Source organism: Pithys albifrons, chromosome Z, assembly GCF_047495875.1.
Source record: "Pithys albifrons albifrons isolate INPA30051 chromosome Z, PitAlb_v1, whole genome shotgun sequence".
Taxonomy (NCBI): domain Eukaryota; kingdom Metazoa; phylum Chordata; class Aves; order Passeriformes; family Thamnophilidae; genus Pithys; species Pithys albifrons.
The window spans coordinates 27,858,400-27,885,260 of record NC_092497.1 but is presented as its reverse complement, the minus strand read 5'-3'; the positions used below and the strand labels follow the sequence as shown (position 1 = coordinate 27,885,260).

The window sequence follows — 26,861 nt, the reverse complement described above, 5'->3', positions numbered from 1 at the left end:
TCAGCGCCAGGAGTTGGACTCCATGATCCTTGTCAGTCCCTTCCAGCTCAGCATATCTTGTTACTCCGTGATTTCCGCGAAGAGCCTGTGTGCTAGGCCGGGGCCAGAGCAGTGTCCAGGAGGCCATTTCCTGGCCGCGCCGCGGTTGCCGTTGCCGCGGTGACCGGAGGCAGCGGCGCCCCCGCCCATGCCCCGCCCGCGGCCGATCGAGGGGCAGCAGCGGCAGTGGCGCTCCTTTGTTCAGCCATTTCGGGGGCTGGAGCGGCGCCGCGCGAGGCTGCGCAGGGAGAGGTCGGGCCGCTCTCTCGCCACTCCCCTGGCGCCGCGCTCTGGGATGGTGTGGGTAGGTGACCGGGCGGCGAGGGGTGGGCTGGGACGCCCCATCCCCGGGAGCAGCCACCGGGTCTCTCGACTGCTGTCAGAGGCCTCCGCGCCGCCGCTGGGCGGGAAGCCGTCGGGGCCCGGCCGTGGCCTGCCTCTTCCTCTCCCTGCGGTGGTGATGGATGGATGGATGGATGGGTGGGTGGGTGGGTGAACGGGTGGATGGATGCATGGATGCATGGACGGATGGATGCATGGTGCATGGATGGATGAATGGATGGGTGGGTGAGTGCATGGATGGGTGGATGGATGGAGGGATGGATGGGTGGATGGTGCATGGAGTGTGGATAGGTAGGACGGGACAGGCGGCGGCTGGCACCCGAGGGCCCGATGCCGGGCACACCCTCGGCCCCACTGCCACCCCTACGCCGCCGGCTCCTCCCGATGCCGATGCCGATGTCGCGTCCGCAGCACTGCAGAGCCGGAAAGGGAAAGTCGCCTCGGGGAATGGGAAAGGTCCATTATTTCCTACCGCGGCTTCTGGCGTGCATGGGGACTCTGCTGTACAGATTTGGCTAGCTGGGAAATATTAGAGAGGCGAGAAATCTCGTGTCTGTCTTGCACTTCTGTTTGCCTAGAAAGGTTGTTAATTTAGGCACTCAGTGGAAATAGTGGAACTTGTGAGCCTTCCGTGCAGTGACTCTACAAAGGACAGGAATGCTTTTTGGGTTGATATAAATGGCTTGATTAGTTCGGGAGATATTTATCTCCTTGCTATGAAGGTAGTAATTCCTCTTCCTTGACTTTCTGCTCAAGACCTGAGAAATCGACCTGTTGTGAGGATTGTTCTGCAATTTCTTCAGGCCGCCTCAGCTTCTTAGCCTGTTTACTTGTCCTCTTGCATGTTTAAGTACTCCTTAATGTAGTACATGAATACTTCAGAGGTATAGATAAATACTTACAACAAACATGGAGAAAACATTGACTTGTGTTCGTTCTGCACATGAGTAATTGAACAGAAAAAATAATCACGTGCCCAAGCTCTTAAAAGAAGCCTTTGACAGAATTGGAAACTAAGCACGTAAGTCCTCATTCTACATCTGATGTGTGAACTTTAGTTATTTTTGAGTTATATGTGGGAGGATGGAGGAAAGGTGCCTGTGATCGATAAGACTAGTTTCTGTGTGATCAAAATTACTTTAGAATGTATTTTTTCAAAATCTAGCTACTCGAAGCAGTATAATACTAAATAATTATGATGTTGCAAAAGAAGGGTTACAAAAAGCAGTTTATTGACTGTCTTAAAGAAGGTAAGCATGGTTGGAATTAATATTGACCAAAGATCATGATTATTGTTGAGTAGAGACTGTGGCACATTTCATTGACCTCGGAAACTGATACAGTTATAAGCACAGCTGCTAAATTGAGCTAAGCATGCCTTGTGACAGGGAGGTGAAAACAACAGGATAATAGCTTTATGTAGGATTCTACTGGATTATTTGACACACTTTTCCAGTATATTTATTTAGAATCCACATTAGGAGTCCTTGTATGTGGATATTCAGTAAAACAGGTGTGTATGCTTAATTTTGGGCTCATAGTGGCAACCCCAGGGATGGAGCTACCTTTTAATCAGGTAATAGGTATGCACAGAACTGTTCAGAAGACTGGCAGAGCTGGAATAGAGTATATCCTGTTCCTGCTTTAGGCACACCAACATGCTGTGGCTACAAAGGAGTGTGGCAGAAGGCCAAGTATAATCCTCCTTCATCAAAGCTGATACTCTGTTCAGTTGAAGATTGGGACTGAAATAAAGACTGACATTTTATCTTTGAAATGTCTTATTAATAGAAATCTTTGATAGTGTTGTTGTTGTGACTCTCATAAAAAATTTGTACAACAGCTTTGTGAACTTGGCATGCACTGATCAATGCATTATTACCAAGTTGTGCTAGTGACATGAAATGGCAGGAATTTTTTATTTTGCTTTGTTTTTGAAAGGATAGGACTGCTTTTCCAATATTTTCATGTATATTGTAGTTATGATCAGCTTTGATGTCAGAAATTCATTTTACCGGTAAATTTAGTTCCAAATTCAAAAGCGTTTAAGTACATGTAGCAGTAGTATGTTTCAATCACCAATTCCACAATTTTCCACTCTTCTATAGTATTGATTTGGATCACTTGGGTAGGTTTTCTACATATGTCAATAGATTTCAAATAGATACAATAAAGTATTTTTAATACAATTATTGAATATAATATTTTATTACATGTATTGTGTATATATATATATTAAGATATAAAAAGAATATAGTTATATTATAGAATTCATAATGATTTTTGTATCTCTCATTGATAGATACATACTTGTGTAGACCCAGTGTTGTTTTGTTTTTATATGTTACCTATCACATAATGATTAAACAGTGTATGTAATATTTATTTATGCATGTACACATGGGTGCCTTTGAATATGGCATCTTTTAATTACATATTATGAGATAAGTCTCCAAATGTCACTTTTAACCTCTTGTCCAAACCGGAATCCAGAGTGAAACTTAAACAATTTAAAAACAATTGTCTGTTAATTTTCTGTGCACTGAATGCATTTGAAATTTTGAGTTTGTGTATATGTGTGTGAGTTAAATTTTAAACAAGGCCTAAAATCAAATAAAAGTTTTTTTAAAGAAAACTTTTGGTTTATAAACCTTGGGTATAGAACAGAAAGCTACTCCTAAGTTATTCTGTTATTAAGTAAGTCATTGTGAGATACCCTTAAACATTCAGAACAGGCTGTTTGAGATGAGCCCACCATTAAGTGCATTAATTTAAATATTAGATCAGTGCTCAGTGTAAAAGCAGAAGACTAAAATGTTTTTGGCTAAGAGTAGAAAATGAATACCAGGTGATACAAAGATGGAAGAAAAATGTTACTATGTTAAGATCCAAAAAAGACACACTTGCAGAAGTAATGGTGACATAGTCAGATCAGGAGTTTCCAAACCCAGTTAGTGGGTATGTGATCATCGGTGACTTTTGGTATCCAGGGTCACATGCTTTTGTAACCATGCCAAACCAGAGCTTCATCTATGGCTCTTCTCCCAGCTTCCCCATGCATGTTCCCATCTTTAAAGCTAGGATTGCAGTTGAATGCTTACATTTAACCTTCCCTATCTATTCAGGCATCCATAAAAGCTTACTCTTAATTTCAAACTTCAGTCACGTCCTTTCTCTGCCACATACTGAAATGATCAACTTTCATTTCCAGCAAAGGCAGAGTGGAACCTTGGCTTCCCCTGTGTGCATGTATCTTCTTAATCCTGTTCTCCCTGTCACTGTGTCTTGGTGCTCTTCCTGTGTACTGAACTAAAGTGCAGGTCTGCACGGGGACAGCAGAATTGTTGATTAATGATGAGCATGCATGGTGGCTGCAGTAGCTGCTAACTTGTTCACACAGGTTTTATGGAGGCCAGCTGTACTGGCTGTATAAGAGCAGTGAGACTCAGAAGCTGTGGCTCCCTTGAGTTTTGAGTGTTTCGTGGGAGTAGACGTGAGTGGCATGTGCAATACAGTTTGGCTACCTCATTTATAGAGAAAGAAGGAAAGTCAGTAGCAGACAAGTGTGTAAAAGCAAGAGTAGTTTTCATCAGAGACTAAAAAGCACAGATCTGCTTTTTATACCAGATATGTTAAATCAGTTCAGAAGTCCAAACATATATTTGAGTCTGTTTTGCATCAGTTTTGCTTGTGTCAATTTCTCAGGAAAAAAAAAAAGCCAACCTTCTTTCTTGTGCAGGCAAGCACTGAGCTCTGTGTCTGGAAATCAGGAGTGATTGCAGTCCATTAGGTGTAATGTAAATAAATGGAGTTGTCATCAGAGGTGAAAGCTTCAGCTGTTGAATCTGGCCCATAAGAAGCAGTTAAAAACAAACAAGATGAGCTTTGAAAGGAGGTTTTCAACAAGTGGGAATCAGTTGCATTGGCTGAAACACAAGACTCATGTAGTTACAATCTTTGCTTGTGTATGAGAAACCATTCATCACTAGACTGAAAACACTGAAGTCTGAAGCAGTAATTCTTTTGAAGCTCCTTGGAAAAGGAAGGAAACTAGGCCAACTGGTGAAGGAAAATGGTTGGTTTAAAAAAAAAAGGAATGTTTTTTCATGATTCTCTCTAATACAGAGATGTATGCACTAATGCATATATGTGTGTGTTTGTGTATCACATCTTCAGATATCTGCTTCTCTTAAAGTCTTTTAACCTTTTATGTATAAGAATCTAGTTGGTCATTTGGTCACCTGAACAAATTTCTTCAGCCACTTTAGATCAAAATTCTTCCATGTCTCTGTAGAAGGCTTCCTATAGGCTTCTTGTGTTTCTCTGCTAAAAATTGGGTAACATACTGTAATTTCACACAATTCTTTGCTTCTGGGGAATCCCCTGTTCTCCCAAGAGAGAACTCTATTTGTTCTCTGAGCCAATGAATACTGGTAAAATATTTTACAGTTTATGATAATAGGTTTTTCAGTTTAGCCAGGAAGTGTGTTTTAAGTTAAGCCCTGTCCATTCTAGTGATTTTCATTCTTAATTTCTTGGTGATTATGCAGAATCAAAACAGCAAACAAGAATTAAATAAAGCACAGTTGGCAGTATTCCCTGCTTCCTTAATTTGCAGTGTACATATCAGTGTATGCTTTGTTTTGTTTGCCACTTCCATTTTCAGTCTTTTAAACTGTGGAGTGGAAAAGTTGATACTGATAAGGGAATTTTGTGAGAAAGATGTTAATCTTGCATGTAAACACCACAGTTTATTTGTGGGTATTTTATTAATTGTTGTACAATATCCTAAATATGATATATGCTTTTTTAAATAAGAAAACAATAAATGGAGTATGTGAAGCTGCATATATTAATATTTCCCCAGTTAAGAATATGGATTTTGGTATGAGCACATGTGGTTGAGAATCATCAGACTTTGAGGTTACTGTCCTTGCTTTGTTTCTTTTGTGCTAGTTAATAGGGCTAATGGATTATAGTGAAGCTTTGATAATCTTAGCTCCACTGGGTGGGATTCCCTCTTTTAAAAAAACCCAAAAATAAGTAAGATAGCAGAGACTGCCTTTTGATGATCTCATTGGAGGTCTTGCTTTTGATAAATATTTCAGGATGTTCCTGATTCAGAAAAATGCAGATTTAATTGGATCTAAGGACAATTTCTTTGCCACACTTATTTCTGGAAGCTTAGGAGAGAGCATACCCATGAAAACAAATAACTCCTAAATTATCTGAGGTCATACAAGTTGGACTTATACTATGATAGAAATTTCAAATATTGGCTAGTGAATTATTGGTAATCTGACTTGCTTTTTTACAAATAAAACATGTTACTTAAGATGTACTTGGTTCTAATATAAAATTTTACAGGTAGGGAGAGCAATAATACAAAATAACATTCATATTTTTCTTCCAGTTTTCTATATGCTCTTGTTTTAACATGGGTAATAGCAGAAATCCTAAGTATTAGAATAGAGAGCTCCTGTAATAAAGTTATAAATAAGAAAGAGAGGCATCACTTTTAAAAGTTATCCGGTAAAGGAGGATATGATATCTGTGATACAACATTACATTTTTCAGCAGGAATTTCAGAAAAAGTGCTATAGTACCTACATGCTTTTGAGCTTCACAACATCCCTTCCCGTGTCTTCTGTGGAACTTGGAAGAGATACCTCAAGTTCAGAGTGGTTAGATACAGTGTAACATTTTCACTGAAATTTAATCCTTGGGCCCTTCAGAAGATGATATTGATGTAAGATAATAAAATTCATGATTCCATTGTGACAGTATTGCTTAGATGAATTACTTCAACCTTGTTCTGGGAACATCTGCTTGAAGGCAAACAGATTTTTGCTTTAGTGAAGTTCAGCTGTCCTGTTTACATTTTCAATGTGTGCATTTTAGAGAAAATTGTTTAGTACACAAATGTCCTTTGAGATTTTGCTAATTTAATTATAAATGTGTTTGGGACTGAATTCTGCTTTCCTCAGTTAGACTTTTAACTCCCATTTTGAAATCCTGGAAAAAAGTATTTAAAATCAGTATTCCTCTTATTCTTCCTGAGCAGCTTTAACACTATTAGTGTTATGCTGTGATGGTAGGACCAAGTTTTACAAAAGTATTTGTAATTGTACATGAAATACCTTTTTCAAGCCATTGTCAAACAGTCAGTTTTGTTATTGAAGATAACTTGCAAGAAATTTTTAAAAATTAGCTACTGTATCATGCAGAAAATAGATTGGGGGGGGCGGGGAGTTTTGTTTTGTTTTTTTTTGTTTGTTTTGTTTTTTTTTTGTTTTTGTTTTTGTTTTTTCAATTTGATGTAACATTTTGTAGTTAATTTTTAGTTATGGTAGTGCCCAGGAGCTCTATGTATGAATTAAGGCTCTAACATGTTAGGCCTGTCACATTCTACATTTGGTTTACAACTGAATTACAAAACAGAAGATAAACGTTTTTCAATAGGCAAATGTCAGGAGAATGAGAATTATGAGAGAGACTTACAACATCTGTGAACATGTCACCAAAGGAGAATTTCTATATAAAATGTGAGAAAGGGCAGAAAGTCTCTTGGAATGCTTTTTTACAATCTATGTTTCAAAGGACATCATGAGAAAGCATACTGCAGATCTATAAACTGAGACTCATGGTGAAGATCATAAAATAAGTAGCATGAAAAAACCTCATGTTCTGCATCATGATTATGTATAAGAACTCTTATATAGGATGGAGACATTTATTCTCTTGGCTATAGACAGGTTTCAGTTCTTCATAACTTTATATTTCATGCAGTGGTTACATTATTGTAAGACAAAGATGATATGTAGAATGTCAGCAAATTTATTTAGTCGAGTTGGTGAAGCAATTTGCAACAGGTTTTAATTAAAGAGGTGTTTAAGTAGCTTTAAAGTTATTAAATGACCTGTACATTTAAGGTAAATTGAATTATTTTAAATTACAGTTTCTCCAGTAAATAAATTTCCTTTACATTTGGACAAGAGAAAATCAAATCCAGACCTTTAAAAACCTTGAATTTTTTGTTTTCTATTGGTTATTTTCTTAGTAGCATTTTAAGGGAGTTAATTTCCATATGTATCTATTTAGACTGAGAAACTAATCACAGCAGCTAGTCTCTGATTCAAGTACCATTCTGATATCTTTCACAAATGAACATACAAGTATTTAAATTACTAAAATGCTGAAAACATAAAACTCAAGTAAGAATGACAAATTCTTCATCTAATTGTGTTTTCATGCATTCAGATTGCTTAACTCTGTTTGGCTTTTCTAACCAGATTGTATAATGTACATTTAATTTAATCTTTCGTTTCTAATGTTTTTTCTTTTGGCATGAAATGCTGCATTTGAACCAGAAAAAGGTAAAGTAATTGCTAAGGGGACTGGTAGCAAGTTCATTAAGGCTGCATTAACTGCCCAAGGAATTTTAAGTGATCATCAATGTGTGCAACAACAGCCTCTATCTGTGCAGAAATAGTAACAGCCACAGAAGCTGCATTATTGCTTTGGTCAGATTAAACCTGGAATTTTTTTCTAGGAGTTTTTAATACTGTTTTAATTTGTACAGGTATTTATCTGTGCTTTTATAGTTGTTTCACAAAATGCCTGCAGAACTAATGTTGAAGCACTTGGGATCATACTGTCATATTAATAAACAGAATAAAGTCAACTCATGTAATTATTTGCCATTTGAAAATGCTGATTTTCAGAGGAGGCAAAACTGTTGGTTTTGATGGGTCTGCAAATTCTGTTGTGCGTATAGATATGTCTGTAGGAACAGTTTGGGGGTGGCAGGGTGGGTGTCAATACTTCTACCCTTTATATTCCCTTTTACATCTGAGGCTTAAAGAACAAGGAATGTGCAGTCATTCTTTAATGATCTCAATAAGATCAATAAATCCTACTTGTTTATTTACCTTAAGAATTTTGCTTCTTTGATTAAGGTGATTAGGCTGCGATTCCTTTTGTTTATGGGTATGATTGGAGCAGTTGAATGCCCTTTTACTGATAATCATGTGCACAGCTTTCTCCTTTGGAGAGAAGTCCATTCCAGATAAGTAATCATTTTCTCAGTTTTTTCCATGAGGATGTAATTTCAGAATATTTATCTGACATTAAGAGATTAGAGAACACCCTGTACTCAGGTTCACTGAATAAGACTGAATTCCAGTTTCTTTCTAAAGCTTTCTAAGTCTTCTTTCACTTATGTCCCTGCCAATTCATATATGACCCCACCCATTAATCCCTGTGCAGGACAAATATAAGCTCACTGGAATCACACAGGCATGAACAGAAACTCAAATACTGTTCACTTCCTTGAGGCCACAGCATCTTAAGGACCTTAGATAAGCCACTTTGTGAAGTAAGGAAATTCATCAGCCATGCAGGAGCAATACGTTGTTATGATGACCAGTGATGATTGTTTAGCCTGCACTGTTCTCAGTATTGCAAGTCTGACCAAAGCACCAGTGTTGCCACCAATGACAGATCTGACAGTGGCAGTGTCACAGTAGTGTGTCTTAGTGCATGATCTGTGTGTAAACGTTTTGAAATGCATTGAGTGTTCAAAAAAAACCAGAGGAAAGTAGGTGAGTGTGTGATTCTAAATTCTGTGTATCCTTGAATGTGAGGTATTTTGCCAAGAAGTAAAAATAAAGCCTAATTCTGATAAATTAGTTCTTAAGGCTCCCAATATTATTTTTGCCTTAAACCCTATACTGAATTGCTAATAGTGCCCCATGAATTTTCAAGAGGAGACTTTTCAGTTTTTTGAGATGTCTTTTGTACTTGTTTCTTTGTGGTTGGTGCTGGTGCATACTGTGAAAACACAGTGGTCTGTCTGATGTAAATAATGTAACATAACTAATTTTTATAATTTAAATTGGAAGCCTGAAAAGTTTTGTATATTTGGTTTTAATTTACCTTTTTTCCACAATAGATTATTTTCATCTCATTTATGCATCAAAACATGCTTACAAATAAATATAGCATTTGACTTGTACTTGTCACTTCTTTCTGCTAGAAAAGGGGCCTCAGTACCTTTACAAGTTCTGTTTCTTATTTAATGAGATTCTTAATTTTTACACTTTAATGTAAAGTATACCAAATATGCTTCTACTGCATTACTATTATTTATGATTGTTAAGACAGTGTTGTACAAAAAAACCCCATTTAAACTAGTGAACTGCTTTATGGGATATACATAAGGACTTTATACATATTTTGCAATGAAATTGGTAGGTTTATGAATTGCTTCATATTGACAATGGTTGGGATACTATGATGTATTTTGGTTCATCATGGTGCAGATTTTTTCCAAGTTAGCCTAAAAGAAGATTACTGCTTACTTAGATTAAGATTTTAAATGATTGTGAACAACTTAATTTTAAAGAAGGAATGCATTCTTTTCAGGGCCAAGAACTTCCCCAAATCTGGCACTGTCCCATGATGAGGTATACATCTCCTTTGTGTCTGCTGTGGTGTGCTTCCTCCTTAGTTCAGTAGCAGGAGATGACTTTTTCTCCAAACACTATCGAAAAAGAAGAGCAAGAGATGTTCATCACATGCCTGTGCCACCAGGCCTCACACAAAGGCCCTGTCTTGTCAGGGCTGAGCCGTTGTTAGAGGAACAGGCATCCCCCATGGAGTCTGTCATTGTATGATTTTTCTTCCCAGATTTGCAGGGGCTAGGACCACTTTCTCAAGCATGCAAAAAGTCAAGATAGGAGTCCTGCATCTGGTAGTTTATTTTTACTGACCTCTTTTAGTTGACAAGGATGAATGCATAATGGAAAAGAAATAAGTGCTAGAATTTCAAGGGCTGTGTCACATTTCTCACAGTCTTGTATCATACTTAGCCATGGATATGGCCTTTTTCAGCCATACCTCCCTTTTTAAAATTTTATCTGCTACTTTTCTCAGGTATTTTCAAAAGACTGAGCTCTGATCTATCATGAGGGACAGGTTCAAAAGCTGTGTATCATTTTGGGTTTTATCTGCATCTTAGGGAAGCCTGAATCATCAGTGAGAAAAACTTAACCAAAATCCTCCTGCAGACAACAATTGTTTTGCCTCCTACAGCTAAGAGAAAAAAATACTGTATAGTTAAGTAGAGAGTTAAATAGTGTTCATATGCACTTGACACTAATCACCCTTGAAAGAATTTTAAGCTGGCAAAAAGCACAAGCTGAATTTTGGACAAGAAATTTGACAACAGCCATTTAAATAAGACTCTGGACTCTCAAGAATGACTTTGTATACCCACTTACTCCCTTTGAATAGATTTAAATTGTTACAGTAATGGCTGAAGCTTGTTACCCATAGCAGGGCATTCCATTTTCATCTCCCAGTCTGTAGTTATTCTTTTTTTTCATGTCTTCTAAAATACCAGTTCTGTTAGGCAGTTACAGAGACTCATGTTTCATGTAGGAGACCAAATAAAGTACTCTAGAATTGGATAAAGAAACTTGTCCTGGGGGAGAATGAAGGAGGGTATTGGAAGATGGAGAGGTTTTACTTTTAGATTTTGGCTGATAATCTACTATTTTCTGTCACATTCAGGAGATAATGTTTTTCTCAAACAGCTATCCATTCAGTTTTAGATTGTTTTATGACTGCCAGGATTGAGAGCATGTACTGCCATTGTAGTATCTAGCATGTGTAATTAAAGTGAGGCAAATCATTAGCATACTTTTCCACTTGCTCTCTCTAGCTGTGGAAATGAAATAACTGCAGAATCATAGAATCATCACGGTTGGAAAACATCTACAAGGTCATCCAGTCTAACTGTCCACCCAGCACCACCACTGTAACCTCTAAACCATCACCCAGCACCAGATCCAAATGCCTCTTGAACACCTTCAGGAATGATGACTCCACTACTTCCCTGGGCAACCTATTCCAAAGCCTGGCTACCCCAACAGTGAAAATCATTTTTTCTGATGTGTAATCTGAGTCTCCCCTATCTCATCTCATGGCCATTTATTTAATCTTGTTCTCTCATAACAGCACGTTTGAAGAGATGGTGTATCCTTATCCAAATTAGTTGATCAAAGGCATTTAAATCCAGAGATCATTGCATTTTTGCACTGTCTACCACTTGTTTAGTCAGCTGGACTTTTCATGAATTATAAGAATGGTGTTCCATTCCATCAAAGGAGAATTTAAAACACTTCTGATTATGTTCTAACTGGTGAAGGCTTAACAGTTTTTTGTCCATGCAGGTGGAAATGCTATGTAACTAACTGAACTTATTAGCAGCAATAGATTTGGGTTTCTGTACTGACCTGTATAAGCTTCTGCTTATATCTGTTGATCTTTCCTAATTTGCATTAAGTCTTAGTTGTTCTACAAAACATAGAAGATTACTGCATGCTGTGGCCAGTCATCCATTTTAACTGCAATGGTGTGATGGTTTTGCACTTCCATATAAATGGAAACTATGTTGCTGTACTCTTTCCTCTGTCATTGGATGCATGACGAGCAGAGGTATTCATTAAATAAGGAAGGAATGTACTTCTGTCGGAAGAGTGGAATTACAGACTGTCAGGTTATACTGAGTACTATTTCACATGCTCAGTGGGATTCCAGTGCAGGCTTTTACAGACATTATCTGCAAAAAGAAATACTGCTCCTCAACTTTGGTAAAACCCATGAAATTTTAGAGGGTGACTGTCGCAACGATGAGTCGGAACAGCTCTATCTTTCACACAGGCAATACTGTAATTCATTTCCCGAGCATATACATTATCATAACTGTAGATACTCTCAGAAAATATCTGTCACCAAACTGATGGTATTCCACAGACAGTGCATCACATTACAGATTTTTTTGCCTCCAATATTGGAATGCCAGTGTTCCAGGGGAAATTTGGGTTTAGCTTCATTAGGAAGTGTTGTACTATGGGAATATTTGTGCACATACACCATTTCTAGTTTCATATACAACAGGACAAAATCAATTCTACCTGGAATTGTCTCAGGAGGCTAGAAAGCTAACATAATTTCTCTGTTGCTTCAGCTTCTTATTCTGCTCCTAGACCTACTAGCCTCAGAAAATGAATAATAGTAGGAAACAAAGGTCAATTAAGTGTACACAAATCTGAAGTTATATTATCTGAAAGCCCATAGGTTCACAACTTTGAATGTTGTCAAATTGCTCCTCACAGGTAGAAGAAATTCTGTCCCTAGATAGGAAAAAATATTTTTAAGATAATCTTAACACTACCAATGAAGCAAATTCTTAGTTCAGTACATTCCACAAAACCTTTTTCTTTAGTACTAGACTTACTATTGTATGTTAAATCATGTTTGATTTGCTTTATGTTCTGTTAAGTGGATTTCCTGTTGGCTTTTGTCATCCTTTGTGACAATGAAGAACTCTTAAAAAAATGGGGGTTTTGTCACCATAGTTATCAGAAAAAGTTCCACTCCTGTGTTTGACAACCTTGTACCCTTTCTGTCAATCTTCACCACAAAGTCCTGGGTTCCACAGAATTACACTTGCAAGAGTGAAATTGGTTACTGTTGCATTAGCCAGCAAATAGTACCCTTACAGTTTCTTCTCCTTAATGTTTATGGAAATCCACACAAAGTAATGTTGAGATCCCATCTAAAAATAGTTTTCTAAAGTTTGCTCAGACTTCTGTCTAAAACAATCTTTTTATCATAACCCACAGCTCTGGAAAAGTATATAAAATTAATTTCATAGATATTTCTGTCATGGACAAAAGAATCCTTTCAAGCTTTCTTTCCGTCAGTTTCCTGGGTAACCTCTCTGGTCTCTACAGGTCAAACTGTCTAAAATTCATAAGACTACTCAAATAAATCTTCTTGTAATAAATATTTATCTTGTATCCTATGGCTGAACTCAGAAAGACTGCACCAAATGTTTTACAATGGATTCTGCTTTGTTATGCTTGATGTGAGGACTACCAGTATTATTTTAAGTGAAAGTTTAGTGCATGTCTCCAGGTGGAAGGCACTGCAAATTAGTACAGCAGTAGCTATTCTGCATGAGGTCCTTCACATGGACACATTTATTCTGTATTATGAGAGCTTTTTTTCTTCTTAGCTTAATCTACATCACTCTTAGCCTAACATAGAAGGGTTTACACAGAAAGCTATGGAGTTATTTCCTCTGTGCATACAAATCTGTACAAGGTGACACTATGAGCACTTTCCACTGTGTGGAAACTTGGAAGCCTGAATTTTAGCATTGGATTGAATGACTCATTGCCATTATTAAATACCAGTATTACATGTAACAGGGCCTGAAATTTATTACTAGAAAGTAGCTATTAGAATTCTGTTAGTGTTGTAGTCATTAGAATTCTCTCTCTCAAAAAAAAAAAAAAATCCAGTATTACCAGTGGAGTAAAACTAAAGACTGGGGAAAATTCTAAAGTGTAAAGTGGCTGAAACTGGATTCTGGCTAGTGCATGACACTTGAAGTCTGGATAATAGAGAAATCAAATATTAGCCTCAGCCTTTGTGCAAGGCTCCTGTCTTCAGAGAACTTTTGTCATCTTAGGTAGATGAAGTGTTTCAAATTTAGTTCTGGTGCATTCTGCTGATGAGTGGGATGAACCAGGCCGTATTTTGAATGGTAGCTTCCATGCCTATGCCTGGTACTTTGGTTAACATTGATTCTGAATTGATTTCTACACAAGAAGCTTCTTGCTTGAAGAGTTAGTAGAAAACAAAGAGGGAAAGCATACAGAAATAGAGGTTTCTCTTTTTTTTTCTGTAGTCCTTTCAATCTGCCTTTTTTTTTCTTGTCTCAGTCAAATTATTTTCCCTTATCCTGTGTCCTTCTATAATTTAAAGGGCTAGATATAGGTAAGAATAACGTAAGAGAAATTATCAGAATAAGAAAGTATTCTGCAAGATGAAATGTTTCCTTTATTTTCTATATATGGTACCTGTATGTAACCTTAGGAGGAACCTGTCTTTTGAAGCATGATAGTCTAAAGCACTTACATGTCTCCACTAACTGTATTGGCTCCCATTCACACATGAATTTGTAGGCCTTTTTCTCTCCTTTCCACTGCACAAAGTGGACATTCTTAGAAGGATTTCATTCTGATTACATTCTTGGAAAGGAAGCATAGATTTTTCTTAGTTATGGATCCGTGGCTTGCTTCTCTTCCTGCTTTTTCCTGTTCTGTCTCTCAGCCTTTCTTCCCAGTCTCTTCCCTTGTTTCCCATATTTAATGTTTTTGTTTAACACACTTGTCTTCCTGATATTAGACAAACGTAATCTTTGTGTTGTAATTTCTGAATAGTAACTTCCGAAGCTTTAAACAAGTTTGAACAAACTTGACAGTAGGACAGAAGTCTCAAAGAAAAGCAGGTTTCCTGGTAAGGCAGTAGTTAGGGGAATGAGGCCCAAATTAGCTTGTCCTTTATTTGTTCAGATTCAGCTTTTATCTGTCTATTCAGTTATGCAAGCCCTATGATGATCTCTCCTGTGCATATGGTGTGAGCCATGAACTTTGATATTAATGATCTGGGTCCTCATCCTTTGTTTTGACATGTTTGTGTACTAGAGAAAAACTAGTGGAGATTGACCCTGGTCACAAAAGGTCTCATGTAAATCTTGTGCCCATTTTTCCCTAGTAACTGGTGGCATGCCTTTATGTAGCTACCTTACTGACTCCATCTTGCTTAAGTGCTGTCAACTCTCAAGAGCTGTGATTCTTTTGCAGTCGATCTCCCCAAAAAATCCTGTGATAACTACACCAGCTGCTTAAATAGAAGAGCTTAAAGAAACATATGCTATTTCTTGTTTTTTTTCTCAAGATGTCTTTGTTCTCTTCATTGTTTTTATCGTGTATGCTGTGCAGCATCCTTCACTATATACTTCTCTACTTCTTATTCCAGTGTGCATACTTCCCTAGTTCATTAAATACCCTCTTTCACTGTATAAGTACATATACACACATACATATACACTACCTGTCTTGTTGCTTTTGTGTTGGAGACTGGTTTTGTCTCCTTCTTCAAGAACAGCATCTCATAATAGCAAAGTTGGCTCAGGACACTTCATAGCACCTTAGACTGCACAGGTAACTGTCAGTATTGGGGAGAGAGACAAAGAGCCACGTAGCAAATTACCTGGGATGCACACTTAGGAATCTCTACTATTAATTGTACTCAATGCCTCTGAACAGTTATTAAGGATGGGATGTGCAGTGTTCAGACTGAGCTCTGTAGGGCAGCAGAAGAAGCAGAAAACAGTTTTCACGTCAAGGGAGATTATAAACACAGTGAGATTGTAAAAAGCCAAGGAATTACTGGGTTTCATTTTCACATTTTAGACCAGTTCTAAGCAGTGTGTGTTCTTATTTCCCTTTAGTATATGTATGATACATAAAAATAGCTACAATACATACAAAATGTGTGATGGATACATACTGCAGTTATATGCATATGTGTATGTATATCTCTTTCTGTCTAAGTTGCTAATTTTGACCCAAGACCTCCCTTATATATTTTAGGACTAAGGATAAGATAGGTATTCAAAGCAGTTTCTTTCGAGTTTGTACGCCCCAGCCCCACCTCTGCCTCCTCGCGTAGTTGGTCCTGTTCCCTCTTTACACGTGGAATTGGGAATTTCTGAGATCTGCTCAACACTCAACCAAATGACGTAGAAGTGCAGTCGGCAGGAACGCGGGTACCACGTTCCTGACTGCTGGGTCTGCTTTCGCGCCCGCAGGACCCTCCGCGCTCGCTGCCAGGCGCCGTCCCAGGGGACAGGCCGGGCCTGGCCCGGGGCGCCGCTTCGGCCCTCGCCTGTCGCGTCTACTGGAGGCTTCTGTTGGTTCTCGGGTGGGCGACGTGGACGTCCCGTGTCCCACCGGCCGGGATTGAGGGGCTCGAGTTCTGTCGCCCGCAGGCTCCTGCCGGAGTGGGACGCAGCGGGGACAGGCGGACGGCGGCGCCGGCGGCCCGGGCGGGCGGAGGCGTGCCCGGCGCTAGGACCCAGCAGGACGCGAGGCGGCTCCTTGGGCCGGATCACAAATTCGCCGTGACTCAGTCTCCGCTCGGCGCGGGTTCAGTGGGAGCAGGTCTGTGTCCTCCGTCCGTCCGGCGGCTTCTGGGGCGCTTGAGCGGGTGAGAGCTGGAGCGGAGCGGGGATCGCTCGTCGGCCCGGCCTTCCTTCCTCTCCGCCCGCCCCCGCCCGGGCCCTGCCGCCGCCAACCGCGGCCGCCTGTTGTCTGCTGTTTTCCAGACAGTCAAGATGGAGTACGAGTGGAAGCCCGACGAGCAGGGTCTTCAGCAGATCCTGCAGCTTCTCAAGGAGTCCCAGTCCCCGGACACCACCACGCAGAGAGCCGTGCAACAAGTATCCTTGGCTGAGTCTTGTGGGGCCGCGCGGGACGGGGCCGGTGGGGGCGGGGGGAGCGCGGCCTGCGCGGCAGCGGGACCGGCGCTGCGACGGCTGGGCCGGGCCTGCCCTGCCCTGCCCGGCCCGGCCCGGCCCGGCCCTGCCTGGGAAGCCGCCGCAGCTCGGGGGCCGAGCCCTCGCCGGAGCCAGCGGCTGTGGCGCGGCGTTTGAACCGCCGAGGCGGCCTGTAGGCCGCCGGGCCTCCTCCCCTGGGCGGGCACCGGGCACCTGTTGCGAGACCGAAGCCATGGGCCGCGTTGGTTTTGGCCGCTGGGGCAGTATTTTAAATTCCGCCTCCCTCCCTCCCTCTCTCTCCCAAGCCCGGGCTCTGGCGCGGCTCTGCCGGTGCCCGCTGTTCTCCCGGGTTCCCGCACGCTGGGCCGCCGCCAGCGCCCAGCCTCCAGCGCAGGGCGGGAGCGCGGCCCTCGCCCCGCGGAGCCGCCGCAGGGCCGGGGGCGTCCGGCGCTCTGTGCCCGCCCGCCCTGCACACAGGCGGTGCGAACGAACGGCTCCCCCGTAATCCCGGCGCCGGGATTTGTGGCGAAAGCCGTGACTGGTGGAGCCGCTGCCTGCTCGTCTTTCTGGGCCTGCTGGCTCTGACGCTGCGCATTTTGGTACGTGGTGAGCATGTTTTTGCTGGTGTAGAAGTCTAATCCTGAAATACTGCTCGTTACACTCGTTAAAATTGACGAAAATGGGGAGATCTATGTAGCTTCTTGTGCTGCTTTGCAGTGCATTTGGTGTTAGTGTTGTAGATTGTTGCAGTTTTTTACCACCTCCCTTCCCCCCCGCCCCGGTCTCTCTTGATTGTAGAAGCGATGAATGGAAATGCTTTAAGGAGCAAGGATTGAGAAAGCAAAATTTTGAATTAAGACTAATAGGTCTTAAAAATATCTAAAACCAGAAACGTCTCATCCTTTGTCTCCTGCTCCTTGAGCTGGCCATATATGTGCTTTGAAATATGTAGAAGTGCTGAAATTCTATGAAGGATATGAGTTTATCATCTTGATCCCTGTTTATTTAAGGCATTTGCTTAAAGGTCTTCACAGAAAGCAACAGAATTAAGTAGGTAAGAACATACGTGTATCCATATATATTTAAATTATTTTAAGGGTTTAGCTTGAATCCACATTTGCTCCCCTTTTGTACCAAATGCTGTCAAGCACTGTATGTGTTGATTCTGTCATGTTAATTCTTTACGATGCTGTATTGGCACATTTGAATGCTTAGATCGCAAATAGAACGAATTGGGGAGTATAGGTTAACCAGAACCCTTTGTTAGCAAAGTTATGAATTAGTAGGGCTTCAGATTTTTCAAATGAAGATAATATATGTTTCTTTGATTAAAAAACCAAGCTGAAGGGGGTAAAGTTGTTAAAAAATATGGCCTAAGAGCTAATCTTCGTTTCCTAGGCCAATTAAGTGTTTTCTCATGAAATATCTATTAAATACTGCTGTTTCAGTTCTTTCTGCTCATTTCTGACACTTTTTGATCCATTGGAATTCACAGTTGTTAGTAATGTTCAACTGCCTGGTTTTGGTAATATATTACAAATCATTTTAAGGATCTATTAATTTCTGTGCCTGTCACTAGATTTTTTTTAAGACTTTCCCATAAGTAAAAGCTACTACATCAGAAAGAAAATTACGAAATTACGTAGAGTGTTTTTAGATTGTTCATATCTATATATCGTGAGCTTATAGTCACAGCTTGTTGATGTGATGTAGCAGTACATAACTCATTTAATAGTCTGGTTATCCAGAAAGCTATAAATGCTGTATGTGAAGACTCAACTTTCCTTAGCAGTTTCTCTCTTTAGAAACTAGAACAACTCAATCAGTATCCAGATTTCAACAACTACCTGATTTTTGTTCTCACAAAGTTGAAGTCTGAAGGTAAGTTCTTGAGGAAGTGACTGCTTTATGTTACTTCTTGCATTTTTTTAATTTACGTTATTTAGCTTCAAAGAAGTAGAAAGCTGATGCCTCTAGTCAGTTTGCTGGTTGGTTGATTCATGTAGAACTCATTTATCCTGTCAGGAGGCTTTGTGGGGAAAAAATCTGATAACTTACTGGTACTTGTAGTATTAGCCTTAGTGGATTCCGTTCTAAGTGTCCCGTGAAATCTTCCCAGAAGTATTGGACTGCTTTGAAGTTGTAGACTAACTGATCATCATGACTATATATATTATAAAACATGCTGCTAAATTCAAGTACAATAATGATCTCCATATTAATGAGACTATTAATGAGACTACATACTAGAGTTCTCCATACTAAAGCTGTCATAATCTTCATTCTGAAGTTTTAATTTTAGTAAATTACAGTTGGACATCAGTTGACTATTAAACTTGTTTTACTCTTATGAACATTAGTGCAAATTGTATATGACATAGTGTGTAGCCTCTACCAGTCAGTAAATTCAGAAAATTCCTTAGAAGGGATCAAAGTGTGTGAAAGATTGTATTTTCAGTGTATTACAGCTACCAATTTGAGACGTCTTTGACAAAGAGAGGAAATTCATTTCAATATCTCTTTTAGCACATCTGTCTTCTTTACATTTGTTTGGAATCATTGTGTTTGATTGTTTGAGTTGTTTTCTAGGTTTTTTTGTCCTTATTTTCTGATGTGCTTTTTCTGCCTGTTAGTGTTCCATACCTTCGTTTCTGAATTCTTGTTTTTTAGCTTTTGGTTTAGATTTTACTTGTGTGTGGCCCTGTAACATTCAAAGAATTGGCAAGAACATTTGCCATAGGTTTTAGCTAGTTTTGGTTGTGCTGTCAGCTTACTTCAGGAGGAGGGAAATAGAGAGGAGGATGAACGTGTATTTTCCTGTTGGAAGGCTGGAGCATATCCCAATGTTTTTGTATGTTCTGTGTAGGAAGTTGCCTGATCATCTGTAAGGCCTTGGGGAGAGTACCTTAAGTTTGAGAGAATTTTCAAGACTAGAGTCAGCCAGAATACTGAATCTTTAAGAAAGAAGCCAGTGTAGATACACCATGTGCTTTATACCATTAGCAAAAGAGCAGAGCAAATTCAGTAGTGGGATATGGAGTCTGGACAAAGGATGTGACAAGAAGATTGCTTCCACTTTTTTTGTCCCTGAATTTGTTTTCTGACACTAAGACAGTTTGCTAATTTCGCCTTCTTCATCCAGCATTTGAGCTTAAGGTTCTCAGTTCTCACTGATGTTTGGAGTTCAGTAATGTGTCTTCCCAAGAGAACTGCCTAATTATCCAGCAGTCATCTTTTACTGTTGATGTTTAATCACATCAGTCTCTGTGTAACTGGTTAAAGAATAAGAGATGTTAGCTGTTACAATATAGTTTTGTAAAACTGTTTTACCTAAGGGAAAAAAGTGGGTTCTGGCAGGTTGAGTGGGCAAACAATCTGGGGAGAAGTAGCAAGTTAACTTCCAGGGAGAAGCATTTGGCATCAGACTGTGCTGATACCTCTCATAGATGTATCAGGTCTTTTGTGAGACTTTTTCGTGAGACTGTTGGAAAGCAACTCTTGCTTTGGTGATGCTCTTGTCCTGTATCATGACCTTTTGCCCAAAGCAATTATTTTTTAACTTTGTATTTCTCTTTCTGGAAACTTGCAGAATATTTAGGGACCATAACAGAGCCTGGTATCAGTGTTGAGTGAAACGTGTTAAATAGTATCATTCTCCTGAAGTGAAGATTGTATCAAATTATCTTTAGCCTGAGTATTACATTTCTCTAGGCATGTAACTTTGCAATCAAACTTCTTTTGGAGGCAAATAACTTTGTTTGCAAAACTGGCTCATTTACCATATCCTGCCTCCAGGATACCGAGGTGAAGCTTATGTAGGAGTACTGCTTATGTACTGTGGTTTTGCTATTTCATCTGTTAATGAAAATACATGCACTGATAGTGTAGCTATTCCTTCTTGGTTTGGGAAAACCTCACAGAAAACGGAGTGACACAGTCGTGCCCTTACTGTTGTTTTTGTGGTTTTTATTCTCCTAGTGTCCCCTGAGCTGAGCTCAGAACCCTGTGGTCTTCTGTATTCTGTTTATAATTTGTTTCTGGGGTGCACGCATTTTTTCTGGAGTGCTTTTTCTTCTCAGATCATTTTCTGTGGTTGATGTGTGGTTGACTGAAGCATAACCATTGTGATTCAGTAGGACGTGATTAGTTTTGAACAATTTCTGTAAAGTTTTGCATTCATCTCCCTCTTCCCTGTCCACAGGGCTCTGGGCAGGACCCAGGCTAATGGGAAAATACTGAGACAAGTACATGATGGTCCTGATACTTTCTGCTGGCCTGTACAACTGCAGTTTTCTATCCTGTTGCAGTTAGACAAAGCATTTGCAATTGTGGTTTTGTGATAGGGCTTTAGTGACTGACTTCACCTCATCTGAACATGGAAACTCTAGTATTTGGTGTCAGTGAAGTGTTACTCAGTGAATTGATTGATCATGGCCTGGTTTAGGGCTGTTACAGTTAAGGAGCAGAGTCCTTGGGATGATCTTTTACTCTGAAGGTGAATGAGCGGGAACTGAGAACACTGCTTTAGTAATCTTTTTGTCATATGCTTTGAAGGTGGTCATTTAAGTTTATTTCCAGAGTAATTTGGATTTTTATAAACCAGTTGAAGACAGACCAGTGTCTGCAACTCTTGCTCTTGTTCATGTGATGACTTAGTAATTCAGAGTACCTAACTGTACATGAAACATTACCATGGGGACCATAAGCTCCTGTCCCTACCCCACTCCCTTCCCTCCTTCCCCCTGCCAAGTTTTTGTTTCAGCAGAATTCTTCACAGATGGTAATTTATGTTCTGGTAATTATGCCACTAATAATTTGTGTAGTTTTGCATGTAGAATTTGAAACAGCATTTATAAGCTATTACTGGGATCCAAAATGGTCTTCTGGGTTTGATGTGAATATTTTCTAATGAGTCTGAAATTTAAACTTCATCTGGACAGCAGTTTTCATGAGTCCATTTCATAATGAACTTTCTTGGCATGGTGGTATTGAAAGATCTGTGAAGCTGAGCAGGAAGAAGACCCTTATATGAGATCAGGTGTTAATTTGCCTGCTGTCCATTTCAGGAAGGTATCTATGAGCATGATTAATCCAGAAAAGTGGTACAGGAGCTTTAACTGTTAAATTAAAACAAAAGTTCCCCTATCACTCCCGCCTCAAGATAGTCATCACACATAATGTCACCATTAAATATACAAAAATAATTGTCAAGCATTAAATCTGTTTGCATTACCATTCAGAAGTTGTCAGATTAATGTGCCCTTACGGTTTACAGTACTGCATAGCGTACATATACAGTGTCCTACTTAACAACAGCAAAACATTTTTGTTTTCAGAAGTTCGGATACAAGAAAAATTGCAACAAGATTCAGGTTTACTAATCAATGAATAAAGTAATTGAGGTGCATAAATATCGTAAAAGAAAGAATAGGATCATAGAATACCCTGAGACGGAAGGGACCCACAAGGATCATGTAGTCCAACTCCTGGCCCTGCACAGGACCATCCCCAAGAAACACACCATGTCTCTGAAATTACCATCCAAACACTTCTTGAACTCTGTCAGGCTTGTTGCTGTAAACACTTCCTTGAGTAGCCTGTTCAGTGCCCAGACACCTTCTGGGTGAAGAACCTTATTCTAATATCCAGCCCTGACACAGCTTCATGTCTTTCCCTCAAGTCCTGTCACTGGTCATCAGAGAGAAAAGGTGACTGCTCCTCCTCTTCCCCTCATCTGCAGTGAAGTTCCACCTCAGTCTCCTCTTCTCCATGCTAATGGAACCGAGTGAGCTCAGCCACTCCTCACACTACTTCCCCTCAAGGCCCTTCTCCATCTTTGTTGCCCTCTTTTAGATACCCTCTAATAGCTGAATATTTTTCTTATATTTCAGTGATCAAAACTGCACACAATATTCAAGGTGAAGCCGCCCCAGCGCAGAGCAGACTGGGACAATCCCCTCCCTTGACCAGCTGGCGATGCTGTGCCTTGATGCCCCCCAGAACACGGTTGGCCCTTCTGGCTGCCAGGGCACTGCTGACTCATTTTCAACTTGCCACTGACCAGGACCCACAGGTCCCTTTTCATGGGGCTGCTCTCTAGCCTTTCTTTCCCCAGTCTATCCATACATCCATGGCTCCCTCATCTCAGGTGTAGAATCTGGCACTTGTTAAACTCCATACAGTTGGTGATTGCCCTCTAATTTATCTTGGTCTCTCTGCAAGGCGTCTGTGCCTTTGAGGGAGTCAGCAGCTCCTACCAATGTGGTATCTTTGGCAAAGTTGCTTGGTATACCTATTAAGAGATCATTATTTTGTGAGATCACTAAAAATTCCATATTTTTCCCCGGTATGCTGACTACTATTCCTTTCCGTAATTCTGTAGGGATATTGTAGTGCAGGTTGAAGAAAAAGGCTTTTCCAAACAGCTTACTCCTGTATTTAAAGTCTTGAAAGAAACTGAGTTGGATTGTGGATTATGTTACATAATTCAGTGTTTCAGGAATGCTTTCCTGGAGCTCCTTATTCTGAACATCCACAATCAGGAGTATGGGATCTCCATTATTATCTCTTTCTCTCTCCCTAAAAAGCCCATGTAAGGAAGGCATTGCTATGTCATTGTCTGAATCTCAAGTAATCTTAGCTAAGGTCTGGTTTGTACTTCAAATAAATCTTTAGGAGTAAATTCGAGTTATTTAGCCAGGTATTTCAACCCGTTCCTTATTGTGTCTTACTAGCTGAATATAGTCTGCTGGAATGGTGTGGCGTTCAGATCTGCGTAATTTTGATGCAGGTTGAACTACAAGTTCGAATCATTCTCTTGAGCAAAATTAAAACTCAAACAAGTTATATGTAAATACCAAAAGCTGATTTTTATTAATAGATTGTTAGAGAGATGCGAAAGGAAAAGAGGAAAAATAAGAAAGTTAGGAAAATGCTTAAGATTATTTATAGAAGCAGAGAAAAGATACCACCATGAAAAAAAATACTTGGGTGCCTTATCGATGTAACAGAGAGGAGGGGGAGGGGGGGGAAAGGCAGTTTCTCCTTCAGTATCTGTTGACTGCAGGAAGATGGTGAGTCTTTGAAATGCAAAATGCCTGTTATTTCCCCTCACGACAGGACCAGCTGGCTTCTGGTGTAGCTGCAAAAGAGGGTGCTTTATTTTAGCCTGTAAGAGAAAAATTCAGAGAAAGGATATACCTCCACAGACAGTCACAGACTATTCAGTCTGCCAGGCAGTCTCGCTCTAGGCCGATGCTCTCTCCAGGCTGACAAGCAGTCTCTCTCTCTCTCTCTCTCCCTCTCTCTCTCTCTCTCTCTCTCTCTCTCTCTCTCTCGGCAGATGACGGCTGGTGGTGTTGGAAGGAAGGTAAGATGAGCTGAGAGGAGAGATCAGAGTAAACCAAGCAAGGTTTCCTAGTTTCTCGTCTCTTGTTCCTCTAACTTCTGAATTCACCTTTAGGTTTTTATAATGCTTTTCCAACTTCTACACATGTTTTTTGGCACGTAGTCAAGTCCAGATGGGGGAAACCAATCACAAAGGCAGGATCTTCTGGCAGGAAATATTTCCTTGAGAAAGCTTTTCCACGAAAGCTGACATAGCAATGTTAGCAGAATGTATTGAGAGGTAGAAAACAATGGAGAAACATATTTTTGACTTGTTTGCATACTACAAATGGCTATTTCTTTGTATGCTTTTTTTCAATTAAACTCTCCTACTTAGTGATGTTTGGTTATTTTTTCATGTCAAACCTAAGTGTACTTAAAATGTCAGTATCAAGCATTCCTATGGAGTGTTTTCTTACAGAAAGGGTAGATGTTGCTGGTGTTTCAAAGGCTCTAAAGTCGCTTCTGTTCATCAAGCAGTATTTGATTCAGTGCATTCTGATGAGCCTCCTACTCGTAAGGCTGTGTGTTGGTGTCTGATTTAAACTGTGATGACTCCTAGGAAGCAATATCACCACCTCTTTCAGGATTTTCAGAAAGCATATTCGCTGTGAGACATTAGGATGATAAAACCATTTCACTGTGTTTGTTAGCTTGCAGTGCTGGGCCAGGTGCAACTGGAAAGCTGCCCTCCTTCATGAAGCCAAATCTGGCCTAATAAAGGATCATGTACAAATAAAAACACATTTCCTTTGATACTGGAAGGGAGTGGAACCCAGAAAAAAACCTCCAAATACTTTTAATATTACCAGTAATAGTGCCCACAGTATTTCTACCAGCTCCAGAATTGGGTATCTTTATTGACTGTAGAAAAAGCACATCTTGATTCCACAATTTTATGCTAATACCAATAATAGGCTGAGCATTACTTCTACTTTTGCAAAGCATTTTGAACTCGTTCTTCTCCTATTGTGACATAAATCTCTTGCTTCAGAACTGCATGGCGCTCAGCACTCAGCTCTGCTTTCTGCTTTCAACAGGCATTTAGGAGCAACCGTGCCATACCAGAGTTACATTATCATCAAAGTATGATAGAATGGTTTGTGTTGAAAGGGACATTAAAGATTAGTTCCAACTCCCCTGCCATGGGTAGAGATGCCACCCACTACATCAGATTACTCAGAGCCATATCCAACTCAGCCTTGAACACTTCAGGGATGGAGTGTCCACTACTTCCCTGGGCAACCTGTTCTAGAGTCTCACCATCCTCTGAGTAAAGAACTTATTCCTAACATCTAATCTAAATCTCTTCTCTTTTGGTTTAAAAGTGTTCTCCCTGTCCTATCACTGCCAGTGGAAATATCACTCTCCCTGTCTTAAGTACTAAAAGGTTACAACTGAGGTCTCCCCAAAGCCTTCTCTTGTCCAGGCTGAACAACCCCAGGTCTTTCAGCCTGTCTTCATTGGAGACGTGCTCCAGCCCTCTTTGATAGTCTTTGTGGCCCTCCTCTGGAACTGCTCTAACAAGTCCATGTCTTTATGTTGCTGAGAACCTTAGACCAGGACACAGCACTCTGGGTGTAATTTCCTGGGAGTAGAGGGCAAGAATCACCTCCCTTGACCTGCTGGCCTTGCTGCTTTGGATGTAGCCCAGGATGTGGTTGGCTTTATGGGTTGTGAGGAGACATTATTGACTCATGTCCTGCTTTTTATCCATAAGAACCTGAAGTCCTTCACTGTGGGGCTCTTCTCAATGGCTTCTTCCAGTCTATATTCGCGTCTGGGATTGCCCTGACTCAGGTGCAGCACCTCCACTTGGACTTGTTCAACCTCATAAGATTCTCATCGACCCACCTCTCAAGCTTGTCTAGGTCTTTCTGGATGACACTGCTTCCTTTCTGTTGTGTCAACTGCACCACTCAGCTTCATGTCATCTGAAAACCTGCTGAGGGTACACTCGATCTCAGATAACAGTAATGACTGCAGTCTGCACTCAGCTCTGTGTAGGGAGTTTATAACAGCTTAGCCTTACAATAGTGGACTGGGAACATCACTTTCCAGAGAGGTTGTCTGCTTCATCTGAAGTCACACACTTGGGCTGCTCGAGCAAGTATAGATTCAATAGGACAAATTCTTATTTTGGTATCTCCAAGGAAAAACCATTCACATAACTTAAAGTGGTGGATGATACTCCCCGAATCAGTAGATACACTACTGATCAGAGGTAACTGACTGGCAAGCTGAAAGTTTCAGTAGCTTCAAACTTTCCAAAATGGCAAGTGCAGGCAGTTTGCCTCACTTTCCTCCCCTCACAAAGAAGAGAGGCTGATGAAATTATAGGTAGAAACAGAAAACTAAAGAGACTGAAGATGGAGTTTTAATTACTTAGAAGAGGAATACCAGCATGGTCACAAAGCAAAGCTTCTTAGATAAGTCTCATTTTCACTGGTACCCTTAACCTTCCTAGTAGGAACTTGAGTGTATCCAAATATAAAGAATAGGATCTGAGTTCCTAAAACAAAAGATAAAATGTATGAAGGTAAATTGAATTAAAAGCAGTCTGTGCTCTCTATTTTATTGCTTTAGCTAGATGCAGAGCTGCTTAGGAAGAACACCTCTACTAGTGCCAAAATTATGTTCTGATGTTTACCAGAGTGCAACCTAACACTGCTAG

The 26,861-nt window shown here is 40.3% G+C and overlaps 1 protein-coding gene across 2 annotated transcripts in view; it reads left to right on the top strand.

Moving 5' to 3' along the window:
* The first annotated feature begins 248 nt into the window (after window positions 1–248).
* Window positions 249–26,861, top strand: part of TNPO1 (transportin 1) — a 70,001-nt gene continuing 43,388 nt past the window's right edge. The window contains exons 1-4 of one of the 2 annotated variants that reach the window (XM_071581493.1): window positions 249–343; window positions 16,295–16,466; window positions 16,631–16,744; window positions 18,607–18,682. In XM_071581493.1, the coding sequence (XP_071437594.1) occupies window positions 16,640–16,744; window positions 18,607–18,682 (181 nt within the window). In that variant the 5' untranslated portion in view covers window positions 249–343; window positions 16,295–16,466; window positions 16,631–16,639. Of the gene's footprint in view, window positions 344–16,294; window positions 16,513–16,630; window positions 16,745–18,606; window positions 18,683–26,861 lie in introns of both variants that reach the window. The other variant, XM_071581492.1, reaches the window with a different exon arrangement.